This window comes from Hoplias malabaricus, chromosome X2 (genome assembly GCF_029633855.1).
Source record: "Hoplias malabaricus isolate fHopMal1 chromosome X2, fHopMal1.hap1, whole genome shotgun sequence".
In the NCBI taxonomy this organism is placed as follows: Eukaryota; Metazoa; Chordata; class Actinopteri; order Characiformes; family Erythrinidae; genus Hoplias; species Hoplias malabaricus.
The window spans coordinates 20,613,721-20,633,615 of NC_089819.1; the positions used below are offsets into that span (position 1 = coordinate 20,613,721).

A 19,895-nucleotide genomic window follows, 5' to 3' on the forward strand; every position below is an offset into this window, starting at 1 on the left:
GCTACAGAAACCTTGTGAAACATTAGATAAAATACTGCAGATGGCTCACTAAGTCCTCTGGCAACTGTGCATTGCTATAAAACAGAGTTTAAATTAATGTGCAGACCATGTAGAGTTCTCCTTGCTCAGGGACAGAATGAGAATGCCGCAGTGAGTACACAGAGAAAGGTTTCCACAGTCAAACTGCTTCTGTATAGAAGCTAAATATAAGTTGGTTCTGTGATCAGTAGAATTGCAAGTCGACTTCCTGGAAGAATCTAAAAACTATAAAACAGTAAGACAATACAAATACTATCTCAAATTATCTACATGAAATTACAGTTCATTAACATTTACAGCTGATGGAGTTTTCCGAAGTGACAATTTTACTCACATTACAGATGTAGGCAAAAGTAGTGTTAAAAGTCTTGCCCAAGGGTTTTTATTGGTATTACACACAGTGCTTAACAGAGTGGAGGATTGAACCCCAGTCTAGCTCTATAAATGCAATAACGTCCCCCACTAATTTAAACATATACCAACACATGATAAGGAATGGATGTTTAGTGCACTGGCACATCTGATTAGCGTTTTAGTAAAAGCACAGGCTTCACAAGATTCCCAAACTGTCCCAGACAATAAAATCAAGCTTAGTGTCTGAGCTGCAGCTTTCTGTATGACCAAGCATTCACGGTCTGGTACTGTAGAACAAACACAGTAACTATTAAAAAGCTGCAAACTGTTTTTCTTTCACTGATACAGCACCAATCAGCGCTCAGTGTGTGAAAGTGAGAAGGGAACTGGTGACGTGGAAAAGCCTTGTCTCTTCAGGGGATACACTTTTCATTAAAAACGTTTCACTCTTTCTTGGAAACAAGCCTTTGACGGAACAGCAAGTTTAGGGTGAAATTCTACTGCATTGCACTACTTTCGCTAGCATACTGGAGGACACCGAGAGGACATTAGAGAATAGGTGGATCTGATGTAAAAAGATATATCTAGTTCTTGTCAAACAACAAAAACATATTCAGATCTGAGAATGCAAAACCTAGACATGCAAATGAGCCGAATGATCATTAATTTGATTCAAATTAATAGTGATATAATTATAAAAATGTTACTATATTCTACCAAGTGCATACAGTATCATCTACAATGCATGCAGTTGAACTCAACATGTCCATATGATCTCTTCTAAAATCAAATGTATTAATAAAGAGTTTGTACTTCATTACTACCGTAACTGCGTTGCTGCTGGAACATTTCTCTGAGGACCGAATGGCATTCAGCCATGAGCACATGGCTAAATTCCAACTGACGTTGGACGATTTGTCCTGGATCACATAACCCAAACTCATTCCAAATGTACTGGATAGTACATTGCTCCTGAGAATAGAGTTCTATTTCTTGACAGCTCAATGCCTGGTGGATTGTATGGTATGGTGATCTTAGGCTCATGTGCAGCTACTCGAGGAGATGTTAAAATCTGTGCTTGCATAATTTCAAAGAAGGTTAATAAACCTTGTCCATTTTATCAGCTCCACTGACCATACAGGTGCACTTAGTAGTTTTAAAATTACACATTATAGCCATCTGTTGCTACTTTGTTTAACCCCTTTCACCCAGTGTTTTAATAGTAAGGACCCTGACAGGACCATCAGATTAGGTTTTATTCGGCTGCTTGATTATTGTGGTAGCTGTGTGTTAGTGTGTGTTGTACTGGTATAGTTCACCAACCAAAACATGTTATTGTAGAACCACAAATTACTAGAAACAAACCAACCAGACGCTCATATTTTCACCAATGCTGTTACACAGCTTCTTAATAGCTCCTCAAATTGTCTGTTTAAATATGAGTCTCCAACATAATACAAATGTGATGCAGAGCCAGTGTGTGTGTGTTCACATTTCACCCATTTATGGCGGCTTAGTGGTTAGCATGTTCGCCCTTTCAGCACTGGAATCTTGGGTTCAAGTCCCATCTGGGTGGAGTTTCCATGTTCTCCCCGTGTCTGCATGGGTTTCCTCCCACAGTCCAAAAACATGGAGGGTAGGTGAATTGGCTTCTCTAATAAATGTCCTGGTGAATGAGTGTGAATGAATGTCTGTATGTGTGAGTGATAGTGTGTGAGCCCAGATATGGATTGGACGGTTGTTCCTGGTCAAGAGTACGCTGTGCGCGTTTGGCTCCCGCTTCTCGCCAGTGTGTGGATTGAGTGTTCTGAGCGTTCTGAGCAGTGTGGATTGTAAAGCGTCCCTGGGTCTCTAGAAAGGCGCTATATGAGTGTAACGATAGATTGATAGATAGACACTCTGCCTGTCAAAAGTTTCAGAACATCTGTAGTTTTAACAAAGTTTTATAAAAAGTTAAAGTAACTTAACTTTTGTGATTTTGTGACATTTTACAAAAGGAACTTGTTGGTTCATTGTTTTACATGGGTTGCATGGGTGTACTCTTATCCAGCTCAGTTCTCACACATGAAATAAAATAAAGTCGAGTAAAAAGATTCCAGATTTTAGTTCACTACACTCTAACAATCAATGTAGCACAAAGGGTTCATTGAGCGATGCCATAGAAGAACCACGTTTGGTTCCATAAAGAGCCATGTTTGTTTAAGAGATTTGTGAGTGTTAAAAATCTACCATTTGATCTTAAGGTTCTTTACCCATTTAAAAGTATTAGCAAAATGGTTCATTATAGAACCAAAAGTGGTTCTTTTGTGGTATCACTCAAAAAACCTTTGGTAGCACATTCATTTTTAAGAGTGTAGTGCACTAAAATCCTGAATATTTTATTGGATTTCACACTAATGGTTTTAATCCTATTTAGGAAATTATAGCCTGCATCTCTATATGTCCACTTTAAAAATCAGATAACTGTCAACTCTCCTTAAGTGATGTCTGTTTAAACAGATTGAAGAGCTGCTGAGGAGTGCTTGGGAAAATGTGAAGAGACCAGACCATGTCATGCTGTGGAATGGTAGAGGGCACTGGAGTTCGCTGGTAAATGCCAAGCAGGGGTTCTGGTGAGATAAACTGTGACACTTAAGGAGGTAGGGCAGTACAGATGCTTGTAGGGGACACGCTTTCACAAAGCAACTGTGTCTTCCCAGCAGGGCCTGCAGGGTCATATCGTCAACTCCACATCTCTGAAAATCACATGGGGAGGACTATATGGATAGCAACAGTTCTAAAGATAGACGCTAATTAAAAGAAGCAAACAATAGCTCACAACAAGAAATGTACTTGTGCATACAGGGACACAAAAACAAACAGGATTCACTAAGATCAACTTTATGGAGAACAACTGTTCCATAAAAGTCCATCACTGACATTTGTAGCTTATCACAGACACTAAAAATAATGCGTTGGCTTTATGAAAGAAAAAAGACTTGTCTGAAATACAGAAAACCTGAATAAATGAAAAGAGAAGACGTAATTTTTTTGCTCAGTCAGATCCTCAGAGAGTGCAGAGGAAATGTTCAAGCTGCATCGCAGTCTATTTTTTTTATTTCACGCTTTGATGCTCTGACTGGGAGAAGGAGCTGGAGGAAGTGTTTTACAAGAGCTGTGCATTATTCATATTTTTACTTCAAAACAATTTCTAATTTGGTAAAGACAGGTGAATAAGGTGAAGCATTAATACTATCTGTTTAGTTTACTTTATTCACCTCCACTGGGAGTGTGGCTTTGTGTTTGATAGATTCTCTAGTATACAGTGACAAAAATGTACCAGTGGACTTTGTAGCTTGCCTCAATATGAGATTGTTGTAAGAATCAATTTGTAGACGCTTTGCATTTGTTCTTTTGTTTGTTTTTTTACTTTTATTTATTTAACGTCATCCAGTGAAAGTCACTTATTCCACTGCCAGTTATTTATCCATCCATCCATTATCTGTAACCGCTTATCCAATTTTAGGGTCGCGGTGGGTCCAGAGCCTACCTGGAATCATCGGGCGCAAGGCGGGAATACACCCTGGAGGGGGCGCCAGTCCTTCACAGGGCAACACACACACACACATTCACTCACACACTCACACCTACGGACACTTTCGAGTCGCCAATCCACCTGCAACGTGTGTTTTTGGACTGTGGGAGGAAACCGGAGCACCCGGAGGAAACCCACGCAGACACAGGGAGAACACACCAACTCCTCACAGACAGTCACCCGGAGCTGGAATCGAACCCACAACCTCCAGGCCCCTGGAGCTGTGTGACTGCGACACTACCTGCTGCCCAGTTATTTATATTTATATTTATTATTTTTTTAAATAATACTTGACACAAAAAAATGACCAATAGTATAAGATAAGAAATAGGCTGAATAGCCTTGTAATAAAAATAATACTCTAACAACAATCTCATGATTAGTAATATCCAATAATCAGTATTGATTCGATTTCAGATGTTTTGACCTAGTAAGATATAATTGCACATGGGGAATTCATTGCAAAGATCATGGAGCAGCTGGTGTACTGGTGCACACACACACACATACACATACACACAGGCACACACACACACACACAAAGGAGTCGTGCAGGAGCTGAAATCTCTGCAGTGGTGTGATTTCACTGCAGTTTAGCCACGCTTAGCTGCCTCTGGTCTATACAGCACAACTGTGCAGCCAGAGAGAGAGAGAGAGAAAGATGTAGATGATAAAGAAAGTGTAGAAAGAAAAAAGCCTTCTGGCTCTGTGTCAGCATTAATGGAATAGGCAACACAACTGCCTTCAAGCACAGTCCATTATCCTAATGGTATGATGCAGCACATTTCTTTTTTGCTTTGGCTGATTTGCCTGTAGTGGTTCAAGTTAATGTTAATTTCTTAATTTAGCAAAGAAGGCCTTGAATAATGAAAAGGTTCTGAAGGTGGAAGTGAAATAAGGTTGAGAGTGTGTGTACATTGAGAAGAACAGAGTCACGACTTCCTGCAGCAGTAAAACAATGCATAAAAGGAGCTGAATGGGATTTTCTTGTTACTTTCATGCCCTATTATCAAAGCCTCTCCCTCTCTCCCTCCCTCTGCTCAATCCTTGCTAAATGCAATTCTCTATTCAATTATAGGATGAGACACTAATAAATGAATAGATACATTTTATAAAATAAAATAAAATAAAATAAAACTTAAAAAATATTTCTTAACTGACCCGAAGGCTGCACTCGTCTTCCTGGATTTGTTCCAATACTTATATAACCTGAATATTTAATAGACAATTTAACTGTCTGTGTCTCAAAGACCAAACAGTTCCCTGAACTTTTCCAGAGGATTTAAAATTGGTCGTCTATAATTCTATCAGAAGAAAATGTATTTTCCTAACAACTAAATCAAGAGGATTTTGTGGAAGCGTTGTTGTCTGTCTCCAAGATCATGACTTGTGTGCTGTTAACCATTCCTTGACCTGGATGTATATTTCGGAGCCTTGTCTCATTGGAAAATGCTGCCAAAACCAAGATTTTCTGCAGTGTGCCCGACATTTTCCTCCAGAATCTTAATATAGTCCTCTTTTTGTCATGATACCATTATTTTACCTAGCCCACTGGCTAGAAACAAACATACAACAACCAAACATAGTTACATTCCCAGCCTCGTGCCTAATTGAGGGTCTGAAGATCTGAAGATTGTCACAAAAGGAATGTTTCCACAACCCCAGTGGAGACGTGAGTAAAAATATTTATTGCCTTATCTGCATTATCCTCTTGTTCTATCCAAATTCCTCCTACTGGACATAAATTAGCTTTTAGCATTGAAGGTTTGGGTGAGATCTCGTTAGTGTGCCAATTCAATTTCATAATTCAATCAGCATTTTAGTCACCAATCCTATACAAATGCTCTCTCTCTCTCTCTCTCTCTCTCTCTCTCTCTCTGTGTGTGTGCCTCTTACCATTAGGTTACCCTTGATGTCCTTGCCCCAATATAAGACAATTCCTGCACTAACACGATTATTGCTAGAACTAAAACCAGGAGAGACAGTATAGCATTTCCTGCAAATTCTAAGATATTTAACAAAATGAGTGAAAGCGTTTAAATATTTTAATTCAAACTAAAAAAGTGCTATACCATGCGGACATTTGCATGTTTTTGCATCTCTCTTCAATCATGAATGTTTCCTATACATTATATATACCTGTGTATGAACTGCAAATGTGTGTGTGTGAAAAGGATATAGAAAGAGAGAACATGACAGAGAGAGATAGGGTACAGGGAGAGCTGGAGAAGGGACAGAGTGAGGGAGGGAGGGAGGGAGGGATGACGAAGAGTCCTGTCCCAGACCTGGTGTTACAGAGTTCCATTGTTAGAATGCTGATCAGGGGCTGCAGAAATTACAGAGAACTGTCTTCTCTGAAGTAACATCCACTGTATCAATATAAGACTAAGCAAGCACACACACACACACACACACACACACACACACACACACACACACACACACAATCCAGTAGTATGAATCCAGATGTGGTAATTCTAGGAGGCTTTATGGCACTTTTTGACAATGTTTTGCCAATTCTTACTTTAAGTCCTGAACATTTTGGCAAAAACTTCTACAAAAATTATACAAGCTGTGTGTGCAATTAAACACACTAAATATGGGATTTGTTTATGTCAACTTCTCTTGAGTGCATTATTAATTATTAATTATTTCCTCCAAATGCTCTGTTAGTTTTACAAATCTCCCATCATCGAGAGCAAAATAACGTTACGGAGGAAGGGCGGACAAATTGATCACATTTCAGGCAGAATTCCTGCTTCTTTTGGGTGAGGACCTGAAAAGCCCCACTCATCTGATGAACATCTCCCATCTCAAAGGCCAGGCTGCGGTGGTGGTCATGGGTGGCCACGTGCGATTATGCCTTAAAAGCCACTGACAGCGGAAGGACAAAGGGAGAGAGGGAGCATGAAAGAGAAGGAAGCAGAGCGTGCCACACGATGCCCAGAGGGCTCTCCCCACACAGACAAGGACAGGGAGCAAGGCAAGAGAGTGAGGGAGGGAGGGAGGCAGGGGGAGAGAGAGAGAGAGAGAGAGAGAGAGAGAGAGAGAGAGAGAGAGAGAGAGAGAGAGAGACCCAGAGTTGATTAATCAATCAATTGTTAAGGTAGTTTGAATGATGATGACCTAATGGTCACACAAGAAAGTCTGTAAATAACTTAATAACAAACTCTTATTTCCTTGATGTCATACACTGAGCACTGAAAAAACACTCCCAAGTTTCTATTTTATTATTTTCTATTGTGTGGATCTTTCTTAGGAATGGGCAGCTAGAAATTCTCCGGAATAACGTAAAATAAAGCTGCATTACATTACATTTCATTGGAGGCAAAGAGAGCTCTTGCCTTCTCCTTTAACAATGGCACTTTGGAGGTGGTGTGTGTGGTTTTTTTTTTACATTGATGTACATTGATTAATATACAGTTGAATTGAGCTTCTAAGCCCAGTGCTACAGCATACAAATGCAGTATGCAAATATAAGACATGTACATCAGCTGGTAGTGTAGCATCAAGGCAAATTAATCTACAGCATACATTTAGGATTGAGGAAATCTGTGATAACATGATCATTTAGCATCGTTTATAATTATCATACTGGATGTTCATTAGTTTTAAGGGGTATTAATCAAATGTATCTAGCAATGTTTATTATTATGGACAAGCATTGATTTTTTTAACTGTATAAAGCAGCAATTCTATATATAAAGTAAAAAAAAAAACATACATTTAAATAATATAATATTCCAAAGTATCTGACCCAATTGAGGTGGCCTATTTCAGACAAAATGAACTAAGGAGTTCCCACACTTCATTGTACAAAGACTGCTTTAGCGCATTCGCCTGTTTTATATGACTTATGTACTGATGATTCTGAATTCAGGTGCAGTGGGGAGTTTCTGGGAGCAGAGCTTTTAGAGCTGGATAAGCGGTTACAGATAATGAATGAATGAATGAATATCTGAATATCAAAATTACATTACCAACTTAATGTACGAATATCTGAATAGCCAAATATTCAGGACCAGCCCAACAGCATATTAACTTCTTTTATATTGCAGTGTAGACACTTGTGTGCCAAATACCACTCAGCCCACGGCAGCTTTCATGGCACAGTGTACAAACCCCATTTTCAAAAACAGTTAGGACATCATGCAAAATGTAAAAAAAATTCAAGTCATTTAAACCCTAGATATAATCAGAAATAATACAAAGACAAAATTCTAAATGTTGAAACTGCAAACGTTTATTGTTTCTAGAAACATACTGTCCATTTTTATATGATGCCAGCAACAGTTTCTCAGTTTCAAAATTTGAAATACTGTCTTTGTATGATTTTCAGTTAAATACAAGGTTTAATGACTGTGCATCATTGCATTCTGTTTTTATTTACATTTGGTCCAGGCTTGGTACCGGAAAGTTGCTGGTTCAATCCCCAAGACCGGCAAGAACATCCACGACTGATGTGCCCTTGAGCAAGTCAACAACTGCTCCCCAGGCACCGGGGATGGCTGCCCCCAGCTCTGGGTGTGTGTTCCCAGCCGCTAGTGCACTAGTGGGCCACAGATGGGTTAAATGTGGAAGACATGTTTCGTTGTACGTTGTACAATGACAAATAATTGCACGTTATCATTATCACTATCATTCTCGTTAACTTAGTAACCAATGACAATATGTCAATTTGATGCAGATCTTACCTAGCCAGCCGGAGCTTGAATCAGGAACACACATGTCTGTCTCAGCACTGGGTAAGACAAAGCCCACCACAAAAACTTCCACTCCGTCTGACATGAGTGCCAGTCCCAGCGTGAAGAAGAGCTGCCACTGAAACCTCCCGTGCCCACATTCTTGGATGATCAGCTCATACTGCTGTGCCAGCTCCTCTTCATCTGCCTGCCTTTCACTCTCAAGCTCCCTTCTGTCCTTCAGGCCGTCTGCCATGGGCCGCCCCAGAGCCACCTGCCCATCCCCAGGCTTGGTGTCTGAAGGGATCCCCTGGTATTCTCCCTCATAGATCTCATCCTCATCATCATGGCCTTCAGTTGCATCACTTGAGCCTTCTTCATCATTAGCATGTTCACCTTCATAGTTCCCCTCTGGCTGGCTATAATAATCTCCATCATCTTCATCTTGGAAGCGATGGTAGGCCCGACTATGAGAATACTCATCCGAGGCCCGGTCCACTACCTTGTTGACCTTCTTGGCAGCCTGCCTTTTGGCTTCTTTGGCGATGTCCTTGGCTCCTTTTATCAGGGACATCCGGTCCCGTTGGTCTGCGTCATCCATGGCGAGAGGATGTACTTGGTCAGAGGGGAGGGAGACTTCTACAGTTGTCACAGAAGAAGAGCCTCAAACTGTCTGGCTCTCATTGGATAAGCCTAGGAGAAAGAAGATTTGAGGTTAATTAAGATACTATGCTGGGTTTGGTTTTGATTTTTAAGCTTACCGTGCAATCACACATATGTAGCATCAAGTGTCCTAAACCATTCAATTGGTGACTTTTGTACATAAAGACAGTGCTAGGCAATTATGGATGTCATTGCCTAAAATGCGCGTAAAGGGACAAGTTTATACACAGTCATGCTCTGCCCACAGCAGACTGCAGGATTTGATCAAGCAGGAACAGCATGCTGTAGCATTCATAAATGTATCTTGATAAGATGAGGCAGTAATGTAACATGCTGAGAGATACAGCATATTTTCAGATAAACAAATAATAATGTACATGTATTAATTTTATATTTTTTAATAATTCTTGTGCACAGCTGTCATCACTTGTTCGGAATTTGTATGCTTTAACAGTGGAAATGAAAACTATAATTCACATGAAATTTCAAATTTCCCTATGCATGGGAAGCTAAATCATGCACTCTTCTCTCGCTTCTTTGTACTGCAGCTCTTGACTAGTTTTCTTTTCATGTCTCATTTTAAACACCAGCTGTGACATTTGCTCTGTTTACGCCTCTGTGTTTATGCCTCCAGAATATAACAATGTTGAGAGGGTGGTTATAACCTGCTTAAGGTACCAAATCAATTTACTTAGTCTGTACCAGAACAAAGGCTACAAACTAGGCTTCCATAACAGACTGGCTACTCTGGATTACAAATATAAGTAAATGTTAATATTCTCAATTCAAATTTTAATAATGCTCCAATGTGTACTGCTATTTAAAGTGTAAAGGGCTTTGCATAATTGTACTTTTGTTCATAAATAGGTCTAATAATTAATTCAACCATATTAAACATGTTTGTAAGGATTTAGTTTTTTCTAAGAAATTTCTTAGCTCATAAAATGGTGAAAAACCCTGACATCCACAGTGGAAACTGTAGGTAAAACACTTCCTGGTGATGTAAAGTTTTTGTTTAAAAATCAGGTTAATAATGTTACAAATTAATTTTCAACGGCCTTGCCATAGATAGAGATATTTTTTTATGAATGCTTCTGGCTCAGGTACCTGAAAGTCTATGGGATTTTGTGAATGAAATACATAAGAACAGACAGAAAGTCAAGCAGCTTAAGCACAAACAGATACCCTCCATCAGACTGTCCATTCGCAACCTTACAGTGTGTGAGGAATTATAAATAGTATAATTAGTGATTAATAGCTAGCAGTATAATAACCACTAGACCCTCTATCTCACGGAGGCTCTGTGTGCCCTTCTCGTCTGTGAGCTGCACAGTGTGGAGGTCTAATGAAAGCTGAAGCACTGTCAGGAGAGCTCTCACTGCCTCCCATCACTGACTGAATATTGGACCCCATAACATTATCTTACTATGCACTGTCACACTGCCCACTGCAAGGTGACTTTCTGTATTCAATTCTCGCACAGATAAAAAATTAATTTAAACTGTCCATCTTTTAAAAATGTCTGCATTGCATTAAGCTCCCAGTTCCATTAGCAATATGATATAACACAGAGGTGTTCAAATATTTGCCTTTTTGCGAATGCAACATTTTTAAATCAACATGGGCATGTTTCGCAAAAGATAATTAAACCACAACCAGTGTCTCAGATGGTGATACACCAGACACAGTTTAGCCCAAGACTAGGCTTAAGATATGACTGTGAAAATGGTACTCTATACAATTTGCATACAACACCCTGTGCTTATTGTTTTCAGTATTAGCTTACACTCTTCTCTGCTAAACTAGCAGATTTTAGACTCAAAACCTCAACCGTAACTGACCCACAATTTGTGTGAGACAAAGACTTCAGCCAGAAAATAAAAACCCCAAATACTTGCTATTCAGACAAGCCAGCCCTTTCAAAATGTTTCGTCTTGTACTTTTAAATACTGCGTTCACTACATGTAGTGATTCAGTGCTGTCCATCAGACTGAATGATTTTCTATAATGAAATGTTCCTTATTTGGAGCTCTATTTAAACCTGACATTAGGGGTGGGCGATATGGCCCTAAAGCAATATCACAAAATTTCAGGCTATTTTGGCGCTAACGATATATTTGGCGATACAACAAAACACTGCAAAATACATTTATTCATTTCAAGAACAGACTATTGCATCAGAATAAATGTTATATTAATATTACTTACATTCAATTTAGCATATTTAATATAAATAGTAATATTAAAGCGTGGGTTTCCTCCGGGTGCTCCGGTTTCCTCCTACAGTCCAAAAACACACGTCGGTAGGTGGATTGGCGACTCAAAAGTGTCAGGTGTGAGTGAATGTGTGAGTATGTGTGTGTTGCCCTGTGAAGGACTGGTGACCCCTCCAGGGTGTATTCCCGACTTGCGCCCATGAGAGCAGGTAGGCTCTGGACCCACAACGACCCTGAACTGGATAAGCAGTTACAGATAATGAATGAATGAATGCATGAATGAATGAATAATATTAAAGTCTTCTTTCATTTCTAACATAATACAGTGTTAGTGTTTGCTCCCACTTCTTTGGAGCAAAGCCCTCCACCTCACAGCCACTTTTCACCATACTTTACCGTGCTGGATATCATAATGGATATATTAGTTTTATACCATGCAGTACTTGCAGTTAATAACAAGTCTAAACCTATCTAATGAACCACTATTTAATTCACACTTTGAACCCAGAAACTCCAGACTTACTGGTACTTGAGATCCAGACTCAACATAGACGTAGATCAAACCTGTAGTTTTCTAAAAATGTTGGCAAAGTAGCTAAAATATATGGTTGTGCACCTCAGACATTACAAAGCCAAAGCCATTAAAGTATTGAAGCAGGAAGAAATACTGTATTCATTCATTTGAGTCAGATGTCCATGTAGGAGTTATTTTTCCAAACGAAGCCAGTCTGGACACCTTGTCATAATTTTAAGAGTGCTAGGTCAAATAACAGTCTGTTCTGGGAACTGGAACAATTTGTCATCACATTTTTCTAGATCAAAAAACTCTTTGCACAATTGGACATGAAGAGTTATAAAAGGAATACCTCTGGAATAGCAATAGGGTATGCGATGTGGTCTACAAAAAGGAATGTGATACTCTGATCCATAAGGTGATATCCTGCAACAAAAGTAAATTAAACAAAGACAAGAGCAACACTATAATCTGTATAATTTTGAAGCACCTGTAAAATGCCATAGTTACATCGTTTACCCAGATACACAGACTTAACCATCAGTTAATAAGAATGCACCCAACACTAAGATTCATAGTCTTTCCTCTACATAATGCACTGTTGGCCTTAACAGACTGTGATGGGATCAAAAGAGCCCAGCAGCCAGCTTCACTTTCATTGTGTTTGTATGCCGGTGGGGCACTGAGTGGTCAGGCGGGGGAGCGATCCATTATCTGGCCGGCTGGATGGATGTGGACCAGCTGTCTGTCAGCGAGGCAGTGAGGCAGACTTCCGCTCTCTTTCTGACAGCCACAGTGAGACTCGCCACTAGGACCTACAATGAAAAAAAACGGCACAACCCCGCCTTCACCTGACCAGTGCTGGGGGCAGGAGGTCAAGAGTGAGTCAAGCTGCAGTGGACAGAGCAGGCTTGCTCTATATTGGAGAGCTAATTTGCTGCTCTGTTGACTCCTAATCAAAGTGGCACAATTTGGCAGAAGTATCATATTATGATTCTACTAATTGATATTCTTTTGCAATAGCTTATCCTTGACATGACACAGCTAAAACAGGCTTGCATTATTGTGAAAAAATATATTTACTGGTTGATCCAGTATCATTCCAATCTTTGCAGATGTACATACACATTAAATAAGCATATTTGGTCTGGTAATAATTCAGCTTCTTTTTAAGGTTGCAAATAAATGATTAAATAATGAATTGTAGTTTTGGTACCAAGTTATACAGTAAAGTAAAGCTATGTAATATTTATATGTCCACATGTAATATATAACTTAATGTAGATCATGGTTCTTCATTAAAATCCAAGCTTACTGTAGTACCTGCTGTTTAAACACATAAAGGATTCAGAGGGATACTGATTGTACTACAGAAAATAGCTAGCTACTGTGTACAGGGTTTTATAACAATGTAGTTAGTTTTCCAGTAAATATTAACCATACAAACCAATAGCAGCTTTTGCAAGTTTTCTAATCCTAAAGAAGCAAGCAGGTTAACTTAAAGTGTACAGTTTAGGTGTGATCACTCACATGAGGACTGAAAAAAATAGGCCTTGAACTCTTGATAGCCTCTGTCTGGATGATCTATGGTGTTTCTGTTCCCGCTGGTCTCCTAAGTGCATAAAAAAACACCAGGTCATGATCTGTGTGCGTGAATGTTTTAGCATCTATGGCAGACTAAATAATGGGATTGCTTTACGATGGGATTTTTGTCTACTGATGTTGCAATCAATGAATGTGGCTTATAAAATAGATAAAATAGAAAATATTAACATGCATCTCCATTTTTGTCGATTGTTAGTTTACTACATCATTATACATTGTACAAGTTCCATGGTGAATGGACCAATAGAGATGCTTCCAAATTACTTGTAACAAATTTTATTTACATTGACTTCCACTGAAAGTTAAGAAGGGCTTTTTAATCCTTCTCATGTAAAGTTACTATTTTGGAGATTCATGTTTTTCATTGGACAGTGATGATATATTTATATGAGTTTATTCAAGTACAAATACCGTAAGAGAAGAATAGATACTTCACTACTGGTCTATGAAAGGCATGACATACATTTGATCAAATGAATGTCAACATACTGTACCAAGATTGCTAAGGAAACCATTTTTAATCACTAAGCTGACTATCACATACAGTAGATTGTCTACAGTCGTGCCTGTTGAGAGCATACTGTGAAAAATGTTAATGAAAATGTATATGATCTAAACGTTGCTGCAATTTAAGGTTGTCATAATATTGGGTCATTATTCTCTTAGATCTTTTCTTCATATGTATGTATGTGTCAGTCCTGACTTTGACAGACACATCTGCACAACCAGCAGGAAAACCAAAAAAGAAGAAAGTGGGTGGGAGATGGTTTCTTTCATTAGTGTCAGACAGTAGGAATCAGCCAAGTCCAATCTCCTAATGGTTGGAGGCGGACATAATCACATCAAAACGGAAAGCGAATAACCTCAGCTATAAGGAGAAGGCTAGGACATCTCACGGTAAAAGATTGCATCAGGCACTGATGCTATTACTGAGAAAGGGAGAGGAGGAGGAGGAGGAGAGAGGGAGAGAGAGAGAGATAGACAGAGAGAGAGACCCACAGACAAGAAGGAAGACAGAACAAATAAAAGGACAGTCAGAGATATGTGTGGGATAACCAGTACACTACAGCCACTGCTTGTCATGAATTAATTTGCATTATTTAGGCACATTTTTAATTGACCTAACTAACCTGGACGTTTTATTTTATTAAGGTTTCGTCACACTCCATTTTGCTAAAAAGCAGTCCTTTTCCGTTTCAACTTGCTCACTCTAGTCTTACCATTTCCTCATTTTAATTCCTTCTACCCCTGAACTCTCTCACAGTGTATCATAATGTGGCACCCTGCCATACACCACCACACACTAAAACAAAAAAGGCTCAGATTATATCGGGCTTGTCGCTCTCAATTACACTACAGCCCGGTGCTCTGCTCTCCTGATGATTCAATAAAGACGCTCCTCAATGGGCAGACTGGGCGCTAGGCTCGGAACCTGACCCCCCATACAATGCAACCCAAGCAACAGGGGGCAACACTGCAGATTTCACTGCAGTTCCCGAACCAGGCAGTGGACATATGTTCACACATGCATGCCAGCTATAGACCACTGAGATGATCCGTCCACTCACTGCTTCGGCTACACATGCCCAGGCAGTGGGAGAGGATACAGGCATAGTGTCCGGGCAAGTGAGAGCGCATACAGACACAATGCTGGGAGTGGGAGAGAACACAGACACAGATCTGGACAGTGGAAAATGATACGGACAAAGGGCTGGGCATTGGGAGAGGACACAGGCAGAGGGACGGGCAGAGTGAGGGGACGTAAACACAGAGCTGGACACAGAGAGGAAATGCACACTGGGACAGGTATTCTTGCATCCTGATACACCGTGAAAGATAGGATAAAATAATCATATGATATGATTTTAAAAAACTTATAATATCATAATTTTGAGACAAAATATTCCAGATGAACCCAATTATTTTACACAAACAAATGTTCTGCATTACAATAGGAAAAGTGTAAATCGGATGTATTTTATCAGTTGGGTCAAGGCACATTAAACTGTACTTTACCACTATTATCACCTTGATTTTCTTTATGTCAGCCAACATAAATATTCCAGCATAACTGAGCAGTGAGAACACTAAAAGAGCCTAAACATATCAGAGACCACACACTCAGGCACCAATCTTAGGGGACGGAACCATAATCACATTGGTCCCATGCTCTGAAAGGAGTACAGACAAGTAATAAAATTACAGCATACTGACTCACCTTCTACAATTGCTGTTATTCAAAAAAATAAATAATTTAGATCCAAATTGGCCATTTCAGACATTCTCTAATGAGGGTGAGTCACGAAGGCACGCTGATGTATGTGAACTTTCTAAAAGTCTCTGTAATGCGGCAGTGCTGATAAAGCGTTTGTCTCAATGATACAACCTTGAGGCAGAGTCCTTTGTGATTTAAGTGGTGATTAAGATTCAAAATTTAGAAAAGAGGGGGAACCATATATCTTTAAAGTACATTTTCTTAGTTTTGGGGGGTTTTGGGACAGCAGTGTGCTGTGAGCACAAGCAAGGGTTTCAACTAATTGATTAATCAGCAGGAAATCATTGAAAAACGCCAAAATTTGTCCCTGATATACTGAAAAGTGTATCTGACTTAAAACTTCTGAGGATTTTATCCTTTATCATGATACTGTAAGAACCTACAGCTCAACACACAGTGTATTTCTCTGAAAAACAAGTAAAGAAAGGAGTGACTTTGTAAGTGAAAGATACAATATCTGTAAACGTTTTAATTCAGAAAGAAAATGAAATAGGCAAAATTAAAACTTCAAATGTGTGGTGTCATTTGTAGCATTTCTTTAGTACACTTCATAGAAACGTAAGAAACACAATTACCAAGATCAGTGTTGAACAGCTACAGGGGAGATTACAGCAGACAGCCGTTAAATTTGAAGAAAAATGTAACCTCCACTCCCTCATAATGGGAACTAAAAGTCCTTCAGTATGTTCATGGTTGAATACACACATTTGTGAAGAGATTTTTAAAAGTAGTGATTATTCACTCATTTTCTAATATATCCTCTCAAAAGCACTACACATCCATATTTTCAGACAAAAATGGAATTGCCAACGTTCATCAACTCACTCTTCTGTTTCCCAGAGCATCACACACCGAAGAAAGAAGTGTTCTCACAGGACGATGTTTCAAATCAAACATTGTTCCATATTTTCTAAAACAAAGTGCCTCTCTGTCCCTAATCCTTTCTTTCTCCTCTCCTTTCCTCTTGCTAACTCTCTCCTACACCTTCTCTCCCTACACCTTCACCTTTTCTTTCTTGTTCTCAGGTCTGCTGTCCCCCTCTTCTCTATTTTTCTCTGCTTTCCTATCGCTCACTCTTTTCGCCTTAAGCAGCTCCTCTGTCCCTGCTCTCTTGCTGTTTCTTCCCTCACTTTATGTCATCTCTCTCTCTCTCTCTCTCTCTCTCTCTCTCTCTCTCTCTCTGCAGAGTGCTGTAATCGCTGGCGGCAGAACGTAGTCACTGGTCGATTCAACTCATGTCAGAGAATTTTCAGTGAAGAGATGGGACTTTTTAAGATACCTGGTTTTCATTAGAAGAGCCATTTAAAGAGCCCATTTTGTACTTTATTGGCAGTGTATTGTGGTCCTGAGGCCCTTTTATGACATTTGCATGAATGTGTCAATAAATACAGTCGTAATTCATGTTTATCTGATCATTTTTCAATCTCTAATAGAGTAATTATTTTTACTCCTGTGCTTTTAACAACGATACGTGTAGGTGGCCTCTGTTCTGATAGGCTGGCAGTATTAAAAAAGCAGTGTAGTCAGAAAACTGTCCTTGTAACTTCAGGGCGAAGGGGCTGAGACTGCTGTTGGCTTTAAAGGCTGATGTATAGAACTGACTTGGTTTGTAGACCACAAATTAAGATGTGAAATTGGAATATTCCTCAGTGATTAATACAATGTTCTATCTGCCTTTGAAACTTTACAGTTAACGTATTAAATTCTAATGTATGAGCGTGTAAATCCGTACCACTTTATCAGGTGAGCTGTGACTCCAGACCGAGTTAATAGATTTATACAGTGGTCGGTTACATTGACCGTTAGTCAGTTTAATTTCAAAATGTACCAATGTGAAAAACCAACAGGTTTATATTAAAACACTTTTTTTGGTCTGTAAAACTAAGACCAACTTATATTGAGTTTAGTGGTTGTCATTTTATATCATTTTTACACAGATGAACTTCATTAATGTCGTATTCGTAATTCGTAATCACAACGTTGCCTCAGTTTCCCGCCTTTGAACACTAACCACAAGAATAAAAACGTGGTTAATAAAGGCGTCACTTACATTTTAATGAGATGTCGGTGCTCGTACTCCATGGCTGTGAAGCAGCTGCCCGCGTCCAAAGAATGAATATTTATGCTACAAATTTACTTCAGAGAGAAATCCCCTAGCAGCGAAGAGCCGGTGGTAAAGTGATTTCTCCCAGAGCTGTACAGCGCTATCTGCAGTACTCCAGGAGAGAGAGAGAGAGAGAGAGAGCTATGTAGGGGCGGGGGGTGCGTAGAAGAAGCGTAGTAAGAGCAGTCAAAATGGGTGTAAGAGAGGCGCGGAAACGATACAATAACAGATACGGATGGAGGACAGTGTATCGAAAATGACTGAGAGAGAGAGAGAGAGAGAGAGAGAGAGAGAGAGAGAGAGAGAGAGAGAGGGCGAGGTAAGAAAAAAAAAACCGTTATTTCAGGTTGGAGTTTATTTCTACAGACATCCAGTGAGGAGTGAAAAAATTGAAAACAACACTTTGTCAGTCATTTCCAAATGTTTCACATTCAACTTTTGAACAAAGCTGAGGTTACATTCTGAGGAAATTTAAAATTAAAAGAAATAATTAGTAAGTTTGAGCTAATCCATAACAATGTTGATTAATATTGTTTTAAAATATTGTATGAGCGTTCTCTGTGGAAAATATATATATATATATATATATATATTTTTTTTTTTCATATCCATTTTTATATACATTTTATTGCTGGTATTGAACAGGATTGTGGTTGTACCTTTAACATGCTGTATTAAAACTGTAGCCCATTTGAGAACACTCACAGCTTTTGATTCACACTATTAAAGATATGAGGTAAAAACATTCACAAATTCCTGTATTTGGAGTTAAGGTAAGGTTATGTAGTGTTATAATGTAGTAAGAACTGGAAAGGGAAAAAATAAAATACACTTCATGAGACACTCATGAATGAAAAGTTACATTAAAATGATTACATATTACCTACATATGAGTTCCCCAATGTAGATAACCCGTGAAGCTCTACAGTGGTGCCACAGTCTTCACAACCTGTATTAAATAAATACCTGCAGTGTACACTGGGATCAAGTGCATTTGTTTAAAAGAGTAGATACAACTGTTCAGTTAGTCTTTTGCATCTATGAAATAATATTAAATTATAAATATTTGTTGATTTCACTGTGTTTATAAGTGAACAAAGCAGATTTGTTTTATTTTATTTTGCTGTGGTGGTGGTGGTGGCTGGTTGCAAATACCAACAACACATACACGGAGTCAAAAGTTCATCACAAAAGAATAGGTAAGCATAGACCAATAGAAGTAGAAATATATATGTCCTTGAAATTACTAGCAATGCATGAATCTTTGTCCTTTAAATGAGTTGAATGTAATGGTGTGTGACCCTAGGCTTGGTGCTCTTCATATACAACTGTGACTTCAGGGGGTGGGCTCCCTCTGAATGCTGACTACACTTAGAGCCAGAATGATGGAAAGCCAAGAAGCACTTAACTTAATGAGCTGCCAGTGAGGAATATACTGCTCCTGCATTAGGTCCATCAGGGCCTGGGATGTGAATGACCAGCAAAAATTCAGCTCGTGTTATTTGCACAGAAATAATATAGTATAAGGTAATATATATAGCTTGAAAAGCTTTGTATATAAACACATATACATGACAATGATGTGAATCTCACTAATGAGTTATTTCCTATAATCATTTAAGTGCATTTCCATGCTTCTTTAACCACTGTCATTCTAACACTGAGGTGAGCAATACAGAAAAAACACACACATTATCAAACCTTGTTGAATTCTTATACCAATGGTGACTCTTGATATACAAGACTGAAAGCAAAGATAAAGATCAAAAGAAAAGTACCCAATTAAGACATAACAAGAGAGACCAATCTTTCAGTAATCTGCCAATATCTGCAAACCCATAATGCACAGTGACCTAATCAATTATAATT

General features: G+C 39.0%; 1 protein-coding gene across 5 annotated transcripts in view; it reads right to left on the minus strand.

Moving 5' to 3' along the window:
• LOC136676546 (synaptic vesicle glycoprotein 2C-like) overlaps window positions 1-18,107 on the minus strand; it is a 41,986-nt gene extending 23,879 nt beyond the window's left edge. For 3 of the 5 annotated variants that reach the window (XR_010796303.1, XR_010796301.1, XM_066653639.1), the window contains exons 1-3: window positions 17,973-18,107; window positions 13,573-13,654; window positions 8,662-9,342 (exon numbers count right to left, since the gene is read on the minus strand). Coding sequence is in view for 1 of the 5 variants with exons in the window: in XM_066653639.1 (XP_066509736.1) it covers window positions 8,662-9,250 (589 nt within the window). In the remaining 4 variants the exon portion in view is untranslated. Of the gene's footprint in view, window positions 1-8,661; window positions 9,343-12,394; window positions 12,469-13,572; window positions 13,655-17,972 lie in introns of all 5 variants that reach the window. The other 2 variants (XR_010796304.1, XR_010796302.1) reach the window with 2 other exon arrangements.
• Between the last annotated feature and the right edge of the window lie 1,788 nt (window positions 18,108-19,895).